Source organism: Haliaeetus leucocephalus, unplaced genomic scaffold, assembly GCF_000737465.1.
Source record: "Haliaeetus leucocephalus isolate CR32 unplaced genomic scaffold, Haliaeetus_leucocephalus-4.0 Scaffold932, whole genome shotgun sequence".
NCBI classification, from domain to species: Eukaryota; Metazoa; Chordata; class Aves; order Accipitriformes; family Accipitridae; genus Haliaeetus; species Haliaeetus leucocephalus.
Window position 1 is genome coordinate 10,560,108 of NW_010973368.1, and position 18,401 is coordinate 10,578,508.

The following is an 18,401-nucleotide window of genomic DNA, read 5'->3' on the forward strand; positions in this document are numbered from 1 at the left end:
CGGCGGGGCGAGGGCGGGGGCGGCCGGCGGTGCGCGGCCCCCCCTCTGCTCGCCCGGCTCCGCGGGCTCGGCGCGGGCTTCGTGCCGGTGCCGGGCACGGTCCCGTCTCCTCGCGGCTCTTTTTCCTCCCTCCTCCTGTCAAAGAGGCGCTGCCGCGGGAAGCGCCACGCCTGCGGAGCGCGCTCTCCCCTGCAGCGCCCCAGAAGCCTTTGGAAGCCCGAGCGCCGGCAGCCCGGCCGGCTGCTGGCTCCGCGGGCGCCGTGCTCGGGGCGGGCAGGGCACCGGCCGCCAGTTTTCCCCGCGAGTCCCGCTTGCCTGCGGGAACCTGGCCTCGGCATGCGGTGGCAGACGTTGTGAGGGACCAGTCGCACCCAAAGCCGAAAGCTTTAGATGAACGCCGTATGCCTTTACGGTCTGGGAAATCTTTTTGTAGCGAGTCTTAGGTCTGGAGGTAGGTGGCTTTGTAGGCTGCAAGCTCAGAAGGGACCTTTCTGAGGATCTAGGTCTGGTCTTAGCAAGCGCCATAAACCAGAATTGGAAGTGTCCAGCTGCGAAGCGTACAACTTGGAAAGGCTGGGTTTCAAACCGCTCGGCTTTTTGCTCTTCTGGCTCTCAGAGGCAGAACCGACAAGTCGGTGGGCGCTGCTTATTTCGTTTGTGAATAAACCCAAGTTTATTCAGGTTGAAGGAGCCTTCGGGGAAGGTGATATTGAATAGAAATTCCGAGGGGGCTGACGAGAGTACATTAAGATGAACAGGGACAGCACCAGGAACTGACATAAGCACCCCTGGGACCCCATGGGCGTCAACAGAAAGGCTTCATTCAGGCGGCTGCGGACAGCTAAAAGCCCCGGAGAAACTGAGCTTGCTTTAGTTAAGGACAGGCAATCTTGTGCGCATTTAGCACTGTGATAAATGGGATCACTGAATCTTAGTCACGGTATCTCCAATTCACAGCAGTCTCCCTCCACATGTGAAATGCACGCTGAGGAATGATTGTTCAATTACCAACAGCAAATCTCCAGTAAATCTCCATTAACACTTGTTCCCTGAAGAGGAGTTTTGAGATGCCTTGCTTTACGTGGGACGTGTGAGAGTTTGTGCTGTCCTGCAGTTTGTAGAATACCTGACATTTCCCAGTGGTTCTGCTCAACCTCTCCTTAGCACTGAGTTTCTTAGGTCTGGAGTTAATTTTGTTGTGAAAGATGTCATTGGGATGGTTTTATATTTCCTCAGGGCATCAAGATTTGCGTGTTTTGTGTCCTTACACCTTAAGTCTGTAAGACCTAAGAACTATGCTTAGATGTTCTGCTGAACTGGTAATTTAAAGTATTCTCCTGCAGGCTCTGCAACCACATGCTTATTTTTGTCAACCGTATTGGGGTCCTAACAATAGATTTTGTTTTACACATCTCATATCAATATTTTTGCTCTCTTCTCGGCCCTTTCCAAATGGTCCACGTCTTCTTTCATGCCCCAGTATGTTGTCCAGAATTAATATGTTACTCTAGCTGCAACCTTGCTAGTTCCGAGGAAAGTGGAAGGATTATTTCATGCTTTTTTCAGTCTATCCTTCTGGTGGCTATATACATTTCTACAGCTAAATAAAATTTGGTGCCTTCAGTTAAAAGCACTTTTTCAGGAGCAGGTGCTTTTATGGCATGTTCCTAATGTCAGCTAACCTTCTACACTCAGTACTATGTGCTGGTATAGAAGCTTTTGATTTAGCAGGTAAATTGTTGTAAAAGCAATCATCTTTCATTTCTTTTGTACTTTATATTATTTTTTTTCTCTTTTGCATAGTGGAAATTATTTTGCTACTCCACCAGAGTAAATTTATTTCTTCCGCAGTAAATAAGGCAAACTTAGCCACTTTGATATACTGCTAAAGCATCACTCAAATATTACCTGTAGCACCAGCTACTTCCAGTACTTTAGCTAGAAAGAAATACCATCATGTATTTTTGGCTTTCAGAGGAAAGAAGAGTTTTGCAATATCTAAGGGAATAATACTGTCTTTTTTAATTAAGATTCACACAAAATGTTTGTCACATAGGTATCGGAGCATGATGCTGGCGCATCTAGTCAAGAGGTCAAAACTAAATATAACTAGCCTATTTTCATTTGTCAAGAAAATACAAAGCTAAACAGAGCTGAACTAATAAAAAATAAATAATTTGTCTTTTCTCAGTTTAGTGATGTAGAATTTGTTCCATAAAAGGGTTCATTCCTATCAGCGCTCAGCCTGTAACTCCTATATTCTGGTGTGTCTTTTGCTTAGTGTGATCCAGCACTAAGGTTCCCTATACAGTAAGCGGAAACATTAGAAATGTAAGAAGGTAACCACAAATACCTGCCTAGACTAGCCAGGAGGTTACCCCAAGGAGGAAGGTGGGGTCAAAGCCTCTCCATCCCATGAAGGCAGGTGCCTAACTCTAACCCACAGGGAGGAGCCCACATGTGTGTAGCGGGCTCCTCCATAAGCCCACTCTGGTTTCCAATCAGCCCTTTGTCACATAATGTAGTGTCCCTTTTGCCTAGAAATCGGGTGGTAGTAGTACTGTCTCAGGATGTGAGAGATCAAAACAACTTCTTTCTCAGCAAGGACTTGAAGCAACATCCCAGTGTCTCAGCAGAGTGCCCTGACCACTGGTCTAGAGAATAATGTCAAGCCAGGACTCTCAGTGTTTTCTCTTGAAACTCTTCCACTTTGCATAGGCTAATAAAATCTCCTGCAGACCAGAAAGTAAAGTCCCCATTTGCACTTCAGTGAATCTTTATGTGGTTTATACAGGGGGGTACAGCGTTTAGCAGGCTCTGGGTGTTCAGCAGCATTAGACTGTAAGGGTTGCAATGGTCAGCAGGCACTCTGACGTCTAAGGACCTCTGTGGTACCTTGGGACAGTAGTGCCTCCAAGAGGTAGGGAACTGCTGCCCATGTGTTTTGAAGATCTGCGCATTGGATCACTGCTTATCTTTCATGACAGACACGTGGGTACCCCCAGTTCCACTGGAAATAGGTGGACACTACTACCTTTGAGCAATACAGAGAGTTAGCATACTGGGATATTTGCAGCATCTGGATCCTCCTCTGCTCTTTGAAACTATTGGAAAAAACTGTTATTGACTTCAGTTGCATCAAACGAAGAATTTATCAATGCATCAAGACACCCTTATCTCATGTACAGCTGTTTTTCTTTGAATAACTTAAGAAAATTGAAAGGACTTTGTTTCCTTTTTCTTTTTTAGAAAAACATCTATGCCCGCCCCAGCCCATATTATGATCTTGACTAAAACCTGTTTATTTTCACTGTAAATGGAATAAAATGTATCTTGTCATGAAGGAACAGCCTGAAGCAACTCCTCAAACTGACGTATGATATGGCTGCCCTTTTCACAGGCTGGTGGAGGTTGGAGGGGATCTCTGGAGATCGTCTAGTCCAACCCCTGCACTCCAAGCAGGGTCAGTACAGCCGGCTGCTCAGGGCTGCGTCCTGTCGGGGTTTGGAGGTCTCCATGGATGGAGACTCCATAAGCCTTCAGGGCAACCTGTGCCAGTGTTTGACCACCCTCACAGTAAAAGAAGGTTTTTCTCTCTTGTTCAAATGGAAATTCCTGTATTTCAATTTGTGCCCGTTGCCTCTTGTCTTTTCTGTGTGAACTGCTTAAAAGCAGTGAGGCAAGGGAGGAAATTACACCGTCTTCACAAAATGAGGTACATTTTCTGGAGAAATTGTCAAAATTTGCATCCTTCCTCTCTGCAAGAAGCTGCAGCATGTTGGGCTGGAAGCGTAAAGTCTTGGTGCAAGGTGAGAAAAGAGATTTGTCCACCGATGCATCACCTGGGCCCAAGAGGTAGAATTTCCTGCAGCAAAGGGTGAGATTTTTACCATAGAGAGTGATGAGCAACCAAACGGCATATCGTACAGAATGGGTAGAAGGAGTCACCTGCTAGAAGCAGCCTAGAGAGGGTTGCTGATGGGAGTGTCATTTACTAATGGAGAAATCTGCATGGGGTGGGACAGCCGCACTGTCCATGTTACAGCAGTCTGTCGTGGAGTGAAGGAGGGAGTGCTCATCAATGTCAGAGAAACTGCCTGTTTCCTCATTTGCACCTGCGTAAGTGCAGTACCTACTATTGCGTGGAATTACAGCAGTGCAAAACAAGAAGTGCATGTGGGATAATGCCCAGCAAACCACCAAAGTCATTAAAACCGGAGAGCTGGGCTACTGCTTGTAGCCTTGAGATCACCCTGTCTTTACCATACGTAGAGTGAACAAAGGGTGGCAACTGCACCGAATGCTCCACCTGGGGCCAAAGATCAAGCTTACTCCTGGTGTCACAGAGGCCAAAGGATGTGCCATCACCTAACCATACCATGCCTGAACTATTTGAACTTGTACAGTACAAGGTGCGTTGTTCTCCTAGCTAACATTTTTCTTCTTTAAATACTGTTCATGCTGCAAGCAGCCCTAATAATTCAAAACAACCTGCTTTAGCCACTGAGCCACAACCAGCGTCCCGTAATCCCAGGTGGGGCAATGAGATAAGCTCACAGGAGCTAGTGTTTTGCTTTTCATAGATTCACTCAGTTTCTGGATTTTTCTAGTCATAGATTCTGGTCTTCTCTTTCTTCTTGGTGAGCCAACACTTCGAGAAAGTTGTGCATGTGCGGCAAGTGTGTTCTACCATTTGGAGGAAAGCAATACAAGTCAGTGCTTTTAGTTACGCTCCTAGGTATGCCCCTTATTCATTAATAAAGTGTAAGTTTCATCTCTCTGCTTCACTTTATCCAGCCCAACAGCAAGAATAGAACCATTCTTTGACTCAGAGAGGCTAAGCTCATTTTTGTGCCCATAAAGTGTACTGTCTTTCTTGTCCCTGAACGTCAGTTGCCTAAACATGAACTCCAGAAAACACCATCAAGACCCTGAATCCTGTCCGGAATGCAACCCCTTATACATTTTATTTTAGAGATCCCTCTTTTCCTTAAAAACAGTGGCATGCAGCTGTTGAATAAAAGCATAGTGATTAAAGTTCTTCCACAAGAAGGGGAGTTTGGGTTTTGGTTCCCTGCTTTGAACACAGCTCTCACGTTCTGGCTATTCTTGATGAAGGCTTCATTTAGTGGAGGGTGATGTGTACATAATTTTCAGTTTTATGGATCCTTTACTGATTCCAAGATGCTTTTTACCAAGGGTGCTGTCAGTGATGGAGATAATCCTATGAAGAACTCCTTGTTCAGCATGGGAGCTGTTTCAGATGATACCCTTCTGAGGTACCTACCTTCACCCTGGTACGACGTACAGAACCAGAGCATGCAAGGACTAGATTACATCCCTGGAGCCACTAAGCCTCTGGGTCCTTTCCTGAATATAAAGTACTTTTTGTCATCTTGCCATACTCATCAGCAGGAGTGCAAAGATTGCACCAGGCTGTTCAGATTCTCTTTCAGATAAACAAAACCAAAATATTTAGTTCCAACAAGCTCTGTTGAAGGTAACATATTGATGGTTTCCCTGCTTTCTTCTATTGTAGAGTGACCAGAGCGATAGGAATACCCCAGATATCAGTCCAGGTCGTGACTGCTTGAGTTAGTGTGACACCCATTCTCTCTTTCCCTTTCAGTCTACCACATCCTGCGGTCTCTGACTTGACAAGTGTATTCTGAAAAGGTGGAATACAGGTTACTGCCTATCATGTCTACTGTCCTTTCCCTTTTGGCATACTTTAAAAATGATACTTAGTTTCCACCATAACAAAATATTCAAAGATCTCATAGTGCAGAAAACTAGGAATTCTGATGAGCAGAAATAGTGTACAAGAAACAATTTCATAAAAATGTCATTGCAGTAATTAATGTATCAACAACTGTATGGTGATAATTTAAAAGTGAAAAGTGCATCTGGCTGAGTAAGTAATGCTGAACAAGGAGATGATATTTAGAAGGGAAGATATTGCTTTGAAATATTTCACAGATAGACAAGAAACAAAATGGAAAAAAATTGCTACACTGGTTGCTTTGGAGGCTGTTTTTTCAGGAGGTATTGAAACAGTCCTGCTGGCCTTCGTTGTGTAAATAGAACAGAACAGGGTTTATTTTTTTTTCCAAATACTGTAGCATTTACATTAAGAGAACTGCAAAGAGGATTTTAATTAAAGATAAAAAATATCTCACTCAGTAAATGTCTTAAAAGTGGAGCTACAAAAGAAAGAGGAACAACAAGGCTTGCCCTGTGCCAACAAGAGGAAACAGCAGCCAGAAACGATGAAAGCAGAGGCACCAAAGAACAAGGTTTATGTGACATGCAGGGAGCTGGCAGACTGAAAAAAAAAGGGGGGGGGAGAATGTTTCCTCTCTCATTTTGGTACTTTGAGAAGAAAGTTTTGTCTAGCGTATATAAAAAAGTCTTTCATTAATTATAGGTCATCTTTAAAAATGCATTGTAATACTCCTGCATTGATAGCCCTGAGAGCCTAAAAGACCTGTGTTCTCTGAGAGTGAGGATCGGATTGATTCCCTTCCCTTGGGCTTGGGAGGGTGCTTCAGGAAAGGCATCTCTAGAGCAAGAGGCTCTTCACTTTTCATTCCTGTCCTTCACCTCTGTCGCCCTGCCCTGCCCCGCCGTCCCGTCCCCCCCCGCCCTGTCCCATGTTCTGTGTTTGCCAATAAGGGGTGCTTAGGCTGATGCTTTAGGGACGTCGCAGGTAGACTGAGGCCATTTGCTTACTTTACAGAGGTAACCAAGTAGCTGTCAACTCTCTTAACTTGTGATTGCTACCAGCCTAGGACTGCATCTGTTAATAAATTAGGACTTTCCCCACCTTTGAAAGACTTACATGCTCATGTGAATGGTTCACTATAACTTACTGAAAGCTTTCTCTAATTTATGACAGATCTGTATAAAGCAAAGATGCAGGAAAAAATGTGAAAAGGAGAACAGCAGTTATAATGACAGGATGGCCACCAGTCTCTGCTATACGCAGAACAAAATAGGAATCTTCAAGCAAAGCAAACCATGTAATAGAAAGGAAGTATAAAATTAAATCAACCTGGAAATCTTTTTACAAGCAAGATCTAAAAAAGGTACAGACATGATAGCCTAGCATGTTCTCTCCTGGATAGAGGTTAAAACACAAGGTCCACATGGTTGTAACCCACAAACTAATGGGAAAGGCCAGGTCAGTTCTTCTGTGTAAATTTTCTTACTTCTGTTAGTGCCAGAGTCTTCAAGTGATCTTCAAGTCATCCAATTTTACAGAAGATATCTAAAATAGGTCAGAGGAATTAGTATGTCATAAGGTGTCTGTTCCTCTCCCCAACTGGAAAAAATCACCTGAGGCGCCAAGTCCAAAGGTAGATATTTATACTATTGGTGTTGATATTTAGGTGAAATAAATCCCACCCTAACAATCTAAAGATGGGCACCTAGGCAGTAGCAGAACCAAATCGGCATGCCGCTGTTGGTAACACTGACTATAGCTTCTCTGCCCTAGGTTCTCTCTCTCTCTTAAATGAGATCAGTAAGTAGTTAAAACCACTCTGAAGTCTGCAGAGAAAATAATTTTATCAGTTACACCTTCTCAAGAAGATTGGGGTTAGTTTTTTTTGTGAGGAGCTGGCAAGATTCTCCAGGGCATGACTTGATCATAATAGGGGATTTATCTATTTACAGGTGTATGTTCTGGGACATGAGCACAAGTTCTCTGGCAAGTTTTTGAAACATAGAAGCAACTTAGGAGGAGACCTTTCTGGATTTGACTCTAGCCTAGTTTCAATGGAAGTGCGGAAGGCAACTTCTCTGACCCCAGAGGGGCAGAGTTCATTATTCTTCAGTGGAGAGGGAGGAGGGAACAGAAAACCAGGAGATTTTAAGGGCAAAACTTTTAATAAACTCAGAGATCTGCATTGTGCTATTGTAGAGGAACCAAAACTAAAGAAAAAATGAGTTAAGGCAGGCTAGCAGTTTCTCGGACATAAGGTATGAATGATGCTGGCTCAGGTGATCCAAGTGTAGAAGGAGCACAGGAACTGTAATAAAAGACCAAAATGTCTAAATTTTAAGTTGGTTATTGATTTCAGTCACAAGAAGGAAGCATATAGAAAATGGATAGAAAATAAGATCAGTGAAGACAAATAAAAGGAATAATATGGAAATATAGGAACAGAATAAAAAGTCCAGCCTCTCAAAACATGGTCCTATTAGCGAGGGGTATCAAGGGTGATGTGAACTCATTCATCAGCACAATACTGATGAGAAAGACTAAGAAAAATATTGGTCTGCTGTATAGAAAAGAGGAAGAGCTCTCAACAAATGATTCCAAGAAGGCTGAAACATTTAATGCCTTTTTCTGCATCAATCTCCTGAAAAGGTCAACTCTGCACTGATGTGTGGTACAATTAACACTTGTGATAAAGGACAAAGTAAAAGAACAGATTAGAATCCCTAAATCTGTCAGATCTTTTCAAATCATTTAAGCCAACTCAACTGGGTTCTAGAATATTCAAAGAAATGACTAAAGCAATAAGGAGCCCTTTGGCAACTCATGGAAGGGGCTGAAATTCCAGGCAACATACAATGGCAAACATTTTGCTGGTCTTTAAAAAAGGGATGATGACAGGAAGGAATTAAAAAAGAAAGTTATATCCCAAACAACCTTAATTCACGGAAAATTGCTTGAATGGGTAATCAGATCAACTATTTGTAAACATCAAAATGGAAACAAGAAGTCAAGTAATATTCAACATGAAATTACCAAAAGTAGATCTTGTCAAATTTAGTCTATTCTGTTGCATGACAAGGTAACTAGCCCTGTGGATAAGAAATAAGCAACTGATATCAGATATTTTGACTTCAGCATGACTTTTGACATTGCCTCACATTTGATAAGCAACCTGAGGAAAGTGGTTGGGATGAATTAGCAATGGGACCAACTAGAAATTGTATTCATTGACTAGTTTTCACTGGATCACTGTCAGAATAGAAGGATGTCTCAAATGGGGTTCTGCAGGGGCCTGCTGCCTGTCTCTGGTACAGAACTGTTGCTATGCCTTTGTAAAAAAAAAATTTTAAAATCACATTGAAATGTATGAGGAAGATTGCAGTGCAAATTTCCGCTATATGCTGTACTGGGAAGCATTGTCTGGAATACATTTTTCATATTTGGGCTGCTTCACTTCTAGAAACAGTGTCTAGAAGGAAATGATTGGTATCATCAGACATCTAGGAAACAGAAGTTAAGCAAAAACTGGAAGAAATCAAGGAACTTGCACAGCTGAAAGAAGGGAATTAGTGAGGGAGAACATTATGTATGAAAATACGATGCAGGAAGGACTGAACACTCCTGAGTGCATGGCAGCTCGGACATAGGTTAATGGGCTTAAATGGCAACAAAGAAGATTCAGGTTGTACATGAGAAAAAGCTTCCTAACACTAGGTAAAGTGAAGCAGTTGTGCAGTCTCCCTAGGAATGCCATAGAAGCTTCATCACCAGAGTCCTTTATACCCAGGTTAACCAGACAACCCACAAGAATGACTCTGGAATCTTTAATTCCATCACTGGGCAGTGAATGACCTTTTTATGCCTCTGCCAGAGCTTTTTTCCCTAGGTTCTATGGTGGTACGTATTCATTATCCCTGTTACCCTAAAAAAAAAAAAGGCAAGGTGTTTGGCACACTGCATGTAGAATCCTGTTCTTTGGTAATTTTTCACTTGTATTTTTAGAATGCAGACAAAAAGAATTAAATTTACATGGAACTTCATAGATTTATTTTTTTTAAACCTTCAGGAAATCAAAGCAACTTTTTAATATTAGGATGAAGCAGGCTTTGACATGCACAATTATGTTACCCTGCTTAGTATACGTCTCAAATTAAATAAACTTTAAAAAAAGCCTAAAATAATAGAACTCATCATGGACTGAGAAGCACTTAATTAAAGCAGTGAAATCGGATATAACGATATCTTTACTGCTGCTGGAATGGAAAAGGATTCATCAAAAACCAGCTAAAAATAAACAGATCTTTACTTTGAAGAACTTGGTCCTGTAAGGAGCTAAGACTTTGCTGGAAGTCTCTATTTTGGCAGCTGTAATTAATTGTACCTCCTTCTGCTAGTGTTACATACACTGATATGACTTGGAGACAAAGAGCACAAGGAAAGTACTGTTATCCATATTCAGCAGATGGAGAATTAAGACAATGAAATTCCATTTAAACTGAGCAGTGCATATTCTCCACTGTGCCTTCCACTGCTCCCTTCATCTCCGACTTGTTGAAAAGAGACACCTAGCAAAATAAACCATTGCTCACTTTGGGGCTCTACACTTGTGTTGCTTTCCTGCAGAAACCAGGGGATGGGGGGAAATAAAGGGAGGAAGGGTGGCTGGGCATGCACGGACCTTGCCTTCACGTATGGGCAGGACATGGCTGAGGCCACCGTTGTGGGATCCCACTTTTCAAACACAAACAGGTAATAAGTCTTAGATATCTGAAATTGCTGGAAGGCCTAAATGATTTGGATGGCCAAATCCTATATTCAGGAGTGATTTAACACAATTAAACTTTCTAAAAGTCCATATACTCCCAAGCCAAGGCATTTTTTTGCACAAAACACTGCTGGAAATGGAATGTAGTCCTTCAGGTGATATGCAGCAGGGACCTTTGTAGGAGGTCCGTGTGTCCGAAGGAAATGTTGCAAGTTCGCTCCATGAACACTGGAAGGAACATCGCAGGCAGCACTGGACTGCCCAGTCTCCATCCCCAAGGCATTTACACTGCAGCCCTTTGCAGAAAGGCGACGTAGATCAGGAAACGCGCCATGCTCACGGCTGCTTTTTCAGCTCCCTGGCAAAGACTGAGCATACAAATACCAGGCCAAGGAAAGCTCTGGTAGTGCTGGCTTTCTCCAGATGGGCCAAGTGGAGAATGGGTCCATTCTGCAGGCGGGCCGCTCTCCAGCTTACTCACCTTGTGAAAAGATCTCCCTGCTATAATTCTACTAATTCTGCCTAATACTTACTTCTAAGGCATCTGTAATTTTCCAAGCCAGAAGTTTCCTGAGGAGCATGCTGCAGGCTGAGCTGGAGATTAATTCTATGTATTGGAGCACACAGCAAATGAGGGTTTTCTGACTGGAGTGGTGACACATGCAGTACTAAGTTTTCCTATTTCCTGGAGGGAAAATTACTTTTTTAATTGAGAGCAAAAGCCTAATCAGGGCTGAGAACATTAGACATGCCATGAAGTAGGATAAGTTGGATGGAGAAAAGAAAAACACTAATTTAAACAAATTACTTGCTGGTTATGGGAGCAATCTTAATTTGTCCAGTGGATGAATTCTAGGAATAAAGAGGGTCTAGGTATACCAAATAGTGAGATTGTTTAAAAAAAATGAGAGGGACTATATTGACTTAAGTGATTAAAAACTAGTAAGTTCAAATAATGATTTATATTATAGTTATTAATATAAAATAATTATTTTTACTTGGATTAGCTCACATATAAAAAGAATGAGAAAGTTGTGCTAATTAAATCATAAATGCTGGGAGGAAGGGTTACAAACTTAAATCCCAGTATTAGCTGACTGTCTTTTAACTGAATTTTAGAATAGTTTAGTCAAGATATAAAATACTGAAAATAAAGGCTTTGATTACTATTTATGTTTACTCATATGGATAGTACTGTTTATTCAGTGGAATTATTTCAGCTGTTAAAGTGAATCATTTGTTCAAGTGATTGATGCACCAGCAGTTAATATATTAAAGTGTTTTCAGCGCAGTAAGAAATACTTCAAAACAGAATTGTTTCAATATTAAAAATGAAAAAAAATCACTTCTATATATGAATAGCAGTCTTTGAAATACTATTATATAATTTAGATTGCCAGGAAAAATATTTAGGATTATAACATTGGGATTTTTATAGCATTCATGTGGCTTAAGCGTTCCATTGATTTCACACTGCCATCCCTGAAGGAAGAATATAGCTTGTGGAAGTGTTCCAGTCTTCTTGACTTGTGAAAATTGAATGTATCAGAAGGTGCTGTTGATTGCAAATATAGCCCAGGCTTTTTGCAACCTCAGACCAATTTTGAGTTTGAGGTCGTTTTGTTCTCATAGTAAGAATGTTAATAAGACCTCAAATGTGATTTTATTCACACAGAAGAAATGATGGCTATTTTAAGAGTGACACTTTTTAATAGAAAGCAGTTCTGCTGAAAATCTGATAGTCTTCAGCTATTAGAAAACTAAACAAGTGGAAAATATATATTGCTTCAGTCTAAAACTGTAACATTGTAAAAAAGCAAAACAAGTAGCAAAACATTGAGTTTAAATGTACCAAAGATGCAGACTAAAAAAAGTTTTCTATTTTAAGCATGTATTTGCATCCATTTTGTACTCTTCTGCAACACTCTTTTGCAGTGATGAGTCAGAACTTCACAGCAACAGCTGTCCAGCCTTCTTGCTAAAACAGACTCTTCCTTGTGTACATCTGTACTTGTGATTTCTCTTATTCATGCCAGCAATGTAGATGTAGCCTGTACAGACAGCTGAGCTTTGCTGATTCTGTCTGGTGGAGGATAATGCTCTGGTGGAGGCATGATATCAATTCCGTGTTCTTACACACACACACACATAAAGTTACTTATATAGTCAAGCTCAAAAATCTTAAAGCTAGTTAGAGCAAAACCCGCATGTTCCATGACTTGCTTTGAAAATAAGCAGATGTTATAGTCCAGTTAGAAGCAGAAATTGATTTTTTTCTGAAGCTATTTCTATAAAAATATAAATAGGATAGTGCTGTTAGGTTAGAACCTTCACTTTAAATGCAACTTTTCTTTCATATTGCAGAATAATTCTTTTTTTTATTCCTTCCTTTTGTATTCCCCCTATATCACATCTCTTTTCCATTCCGTGTATGCTGTGCACTGGCACTGTGGTACTGTTTGTTGTAAGAAAAATCATATTTTGTAATGGCCAGTTTCTCTCTTTTTCTAAGTAGGAGTTAATTTTGTTATACAGGCTGGCCTTCTTCCTTTCATCTTTTAAGTATAATGCTTTAAATAGGAATTTTCATCTGCCCAAAGAACTGGAGTCTGTATCATCCATCTCAGGCTGCAATATTCCTAGTTCATCGAGTAAGCAGGTGCAAGCTTGGTTTGTGGCTTAATGAGAAAGATTGTCCTACATGCTCCAGGGAGCAGTACTGGTCATTCCTGCCTCTGAAGCGCTACTTCACCACAAATTCAAACATCATTGTACTGAAAGAGACACTGCCTTCCAGATGAGCTGTAAACCAAAGCCCCTTGTCGTTAGAACTGTCCTGGCACCCTCTGTAATAGTAAGACATTAGCCTTGCCCGTATTTTAATTTGGAAGCTCCTGGTATGGGTACATAAAAGGAATTCTCACCATGTTTTCAGCTGGACACTGTATTCTGCTGTTCTCTGATGCCTTATGGGGTTTTGTTTGCTGCTACATTACAGCCTTGTTTCATGGCAGGACTGCTATAGTTCAGTGCCAGTGACAAGACACCCCTATATAATCTTAAAAAAAGTCATTTTGGAAGGAAATGTCTTTCAGAAGTTATTAGTATTGATGTATTGCAAAGAAATAAAACATTTACTCTTGCGTGCCTTCATTTACTCTTGAGGGCCATTAGTGACAATTTCAAGGTTCCCCACATCTGTTCCTTCCAGTTTCTTGGTCTGGAATCTGTAACAGGCTTGTCATAACTAGGTACTAAATATTTTGTAATTTATGCAGTAAGAGCTGGGTTACTGCTTTGCAAATTGTGCTTTTATAAGGAGAAATGCTCCTGTTAGCAATGTTTTTTCTCTGTCACTCCCCCAGAATGAATTATCTCCTGCTTCAAGAGCTGATGCAGGAGGGTACTGGAAAAAGAAATTAACTGGATCAGGTTTTATTGCAGAAACTTTGGAACTGTTTTCCTGATGTGTTTAAAGTTGAGCATGTAAATAACAAGGTGGGTGAGTTTGCAATCAGTTTAAAAATCATCTTTCACAGCGTACTTCTATACAGATTGTAAAGTGTTTTGCTACTCAAATCAAGGACAAAATACTGTTTTTTGAACTAACATTTTATTTAGTCTACAAGTCTATGTCACATCTTGGAGAGCCTGTTGCACTGAAGGGCAGATAATTTTAGGATTAATTTTTTATTTTGCCAGCATTCAAGGGGCTAAACTCAACGTTTTATACAACCTGTCTGCAGAGCCTTCTCACCCTAAAGAAAACATTGGCATGACTCAAAATATACACAGAAGAGATCTGCTTTGTTTACTAGGTGATTTTACAGTCATGTTTCAGAGCAGACTTGCACTTCAAAAAATAAAATTTTGCTCCCATTGAATAAAAACCGTAAAATACCATCCATTAGTACTAGTTTATGTATTTGCTCTCCTTTCCCATTACCTCTGAGGTTCATTACCCTAAATACCCCATCAGAAAAGAAGACGTAAATCCTACTTTTAATCTTCTGTCCATGCCCAAAGACAGAGCTGCAGTCAGCGGGGTATTACCACTCTTTTTAAAGTAGGTGCCTGGGCAGTGAGCAGGCAGAAATGAGGAGGAGGTAGCCAGTAGACATGATCAAGGCAACTGCAGAGAAAAAGGACCTCCCTGTAAAGGGCCAGTGGGCAGGAAAGTGTTTTGGATGAGGATCACAGGCTTAGAGTCACCTGCTGAGCTTCAGCAGCAGCGCAGCTACTCGTTACCCCTTGCTCAAACTGAAGTGATCCAGCTGTCTTTTAGTGCCACTGAATATTATCCAGGCTAAATGTCTTTGTCTCTCATTTGCATGTATTCCAGATGTTTTGAAGAATACAAACACTTGCATTTCAACAATGAAGCTATGCTCCAAAATCTTTTGGCTTGCATGTTCCTGGAGTGCTTGCTTTAATGAGTCCTGAGACAGATATATTTTGTCCCTTACACATGACAATTATGGCATCACACAGGTGCTTGTTCCTACGACATTAAATTTCTTCATTAAGGTCTCAGAGCTTGAGGCTTTGTTGCGAACTGGCATATCTGTAGTTCCTGAATAGGAAAGATCTTTAACATAATGAAAGGATCCATTCATTAATGGTGTCTGTCCATTTATTTTACACGGGGAATGCCTATTTTTCTTCTCACCACTTCAGTGGGAAGCATTTTAATCACTTAGAGCATTTGTTGAAAATATAGTCGCTTGGAGTGGGTACGGTTGGCGTCTTCTTTTACCTGTGGCAAAGGCTTACAATCTGCGTAATCTCACCCTAATTAAGATCACAGAAGTTAAAACTTCATCTGCATGGATGGATAGGCATGGGACCTATCCTATGACCATTGTAAGAATTTTCTGAACTAGGAACTAACGCAAACTAGGAACCTAATTAGAATAAAAACATTCTCTCTATATACATTGCTTCCCTCTGTCTCAGCTTCAGCCTGGCAGTCCTGCTCAGACCCTTCTCCTGTGCTGTCCCTGTGTGCTGGGAACCTTCCTAAGGATTTAAAAAATTATGCAGATTTCTGCACAACCCTTGCTGCAGAGATCTAGATCACACTGCTATAGCTGCGCCATGAGTGCCACTGACAGGACCTACCTTGGTGGCAGAAAATTCTCCTGCAGGATAAGGAGTCATGTTGCTCCAAGGCAGTCAGATTGGTATTTAAGCAGTCACCAAAGTTGATGAGGAGAGGGCACAACAAGTATGTTAACTGTCACGGATTCTCTATACTTTGGGGACATCCTTTCTCAGAGTCTCTTATGCAATCCTAGCTGGCATTCAAAACTGCTCTGCTTCGGTGGAGTCCCTGGGATGATCCTTCTGCCATACACATGCATGCACCCCCCCCAGATGCTCAGGAAAAAACTCCCTTGCGGTAGAAGCAATGTCTCTGACTATCTGGGGTGTAACTCTGCCCATACTAGGGTAAATCAAGTGCTGGCTAGAATAAATGACTTAAAGTAGTGTTTCTTCATCTATGGGTTTTTTTGTTTCGTAGAGCAATGCATTGTATCAGCAGCACTTTCAGTTGCAAACAGATCATTTTTTCCATGACAGAATATGTTGCACAAGAAGGAAGTAATAGGGAGTAGCCCAAATCTAGCATGAAAATGAGCAGCTCAGAAGCATACAAAAATACCAGCTCAGTTTCCGATGTGTTTATTTGCTGCTAGAGCTGTGAGATACAACAGTCTCATACCTAGAATTGCCTCCCTGGCAGATTAAAGGGGGAGCATTGGCAAGTGTTTGCAATCCTGACAAAATCATGTCAAGTCCTGACATAATGAGTAATAATAAAAAAAAAAAGCGTGAAACACATTTAAGTAGTAGTCTGAGATATCTTAAGAGTTGACAGAGAATCAGCACCTGATTGGCATAGAGAAAAATCAAAGCGAGAAATATGGGTGAGAAGCGCTGCTCTGACTTCTATAAGCACTTCCCAGCACTTGCTCGTAGTGCAGGCCAGCACCGTGAGGTACAGCTGTCGGCAGTGAGGAGGCTGCAGGGGTCAGAAGCCAGCTTTTGCCTTGCTGTCGTATTAGAAAGGTCAGGTGACTAAGCTGTAAGTTAAAATAGCTGTGGAAGAAAGGGATAAATGTAAAGGGCTATGAATTTACAGGAAAACAGTAAGTATCCACAGCAGGGGAGACTCGTGTGGTTGGGCTGAAACATTAAAATCACATCATTTATTTACCTTTCATCTTAAATAGGGTCTTGGTTGCAAATGCAATCCCCTTTTCTCCCCCTGTGCCATTTTGACTGTTATCCTATTAACTGGAGCCGTGCCCAAATTATGTAACTGGAAGAACTGAAGCCTCATGCCTTGATTGATGCCTGTGATTTGTGAGAAGGAAGATGCTCTCAGCAAAGCAGTATGTAGAAGCGTTTATCTAATACTGGGTGCTGTAAGAGTCTCCTGTAACCAGGGATGCGGGATCTGTCTTACTGCCCACGTTATCTGGCCCACTATTCCCCCACTGCCAGGGGATTATGCCTCTTGTAGCTGAGGAAGGACTTGTTTTCGGCAAAAATATTTTCTTCCTCATTCTTCCATTCTGTTCTGCAAGCCTTATTTTCCGTGTAATGTCTAGTGAGCCCTGGCCCTATATTCTGCTGTAATGTCAAAATCATGGAGTGCAGATAATCAGCCACAAAGAGGTGGATATTAAGGGGGCAGTCGCCTCCTGACTCCAGGTGTATTTCATCTTCTGACCTGGAATAATGAGTATTATGAGTATTCCTCTTTATGTGAGCTCTTGTAAATCCGAACATTTGGTCATCATTTTATCTACCCTTTAATGGTAAATTAGGCTGCAGGATATCTGTGACTTCATTTCTGCAGTGCTACTGCATAATTCAGAATTACAGACCAAGTTATAAAATGAAAACGGTTTCTTAGCAGAATTGTTTACAAAACAGATGCTCAACTTTATTCAAGAAAGGAGCTAGCTAGTAATTGGTGTTTGTCCCACTAAACCCTTGGACTCTGGAACTGTCCCAGGACACAGTGTTAGTGCTCAATTAGAGTGCTAGAGGACACTTTGCAGTAGCAGTGTGTTCAAAGGAGTTAGGGGTAGCAGGTGACCTGATGGAGCTAGTTCAGGCTCAAGATACCATTTGCATAGAGACTCCAAAAGTTTCTACAGATCATACACAAAACGTTGTCTGCAAGAATACTTTTTTTTCCCTCCTTTTTCAAAGCAACATGGAGCAGCCAGATATGTAATGTCAGGGATTCTGCATGCTGCCAAGTGCACCAAGGACTCCACTTGGTGAACCTAAAAAGGAGAGTGGTTTTTGGAAAGTTTCTGTCATTGGGACAGTTGGAAACCTTTTCCTGGAATAAGGGTAGTTTCTCCCCATGTCGAAGGGAGCCTGAGGAACACTGTGCGTCCAAGAGCCACCAGAACAGCTGGGCTGTCGTGAACCTCTGGCTCTGCAACAGGTTGTTTTGGGGTTACGAGTTACTTGTCACTGGACAACCCACAGAGCAGGGCTGTCTCAGCCACACACAAGGAAACTAGGGCTCTTTAGCAGACCACTAAGGAAGATGGCTTCTCAATTGTCAGAATCCTGTTTCTGTTTTGGGAAAAATATGTCAAAACCAAAATGTTTCTGTGAACCACTTGCGTTTGATGCTTTGTTACTACCCTGTGAAAAAATGTTTTGTTAGAAAATTCCTAGTTAATTCCACTACACAGAAACAATTAGAATATAAGTAATTTTCTTTCTTTGTTCCTTTATTGTTTTGCATTTTTAAAAAGATATTCTATTTTTAAAGTTAGAAACAAATCAAGTATCTGGCAACATGGGCGTTTCTTCACATCAAGTAACCATTATGGGACTTGGTAAGAAGTCAGCTTGTTCTGCCCGGTAAAGTTCATC

General features: G+C 41.5%; 1 protein-coding gene across 1 annotated transcript in view; it reads left to right on the forward strand.

The window, feature by feature from the left end:
* Positions 1–18,401, forward strand: part of KCNK13 (potassium channel, subfamily K, member 13) — a 67,804-nt gene that overhangs the window by 1,469 nt on the left and 47,934 nt on the right. Inside the window, exon 2 of the mRNA XM_010584015.1 lies at positions 145–399. Coding sequence (XP_010582317.1) covers positions 145–399 — 255 coding nt within the window. The remainder of the gene's footprint in view (positions 1–144; positions 400–18,401) is intronic.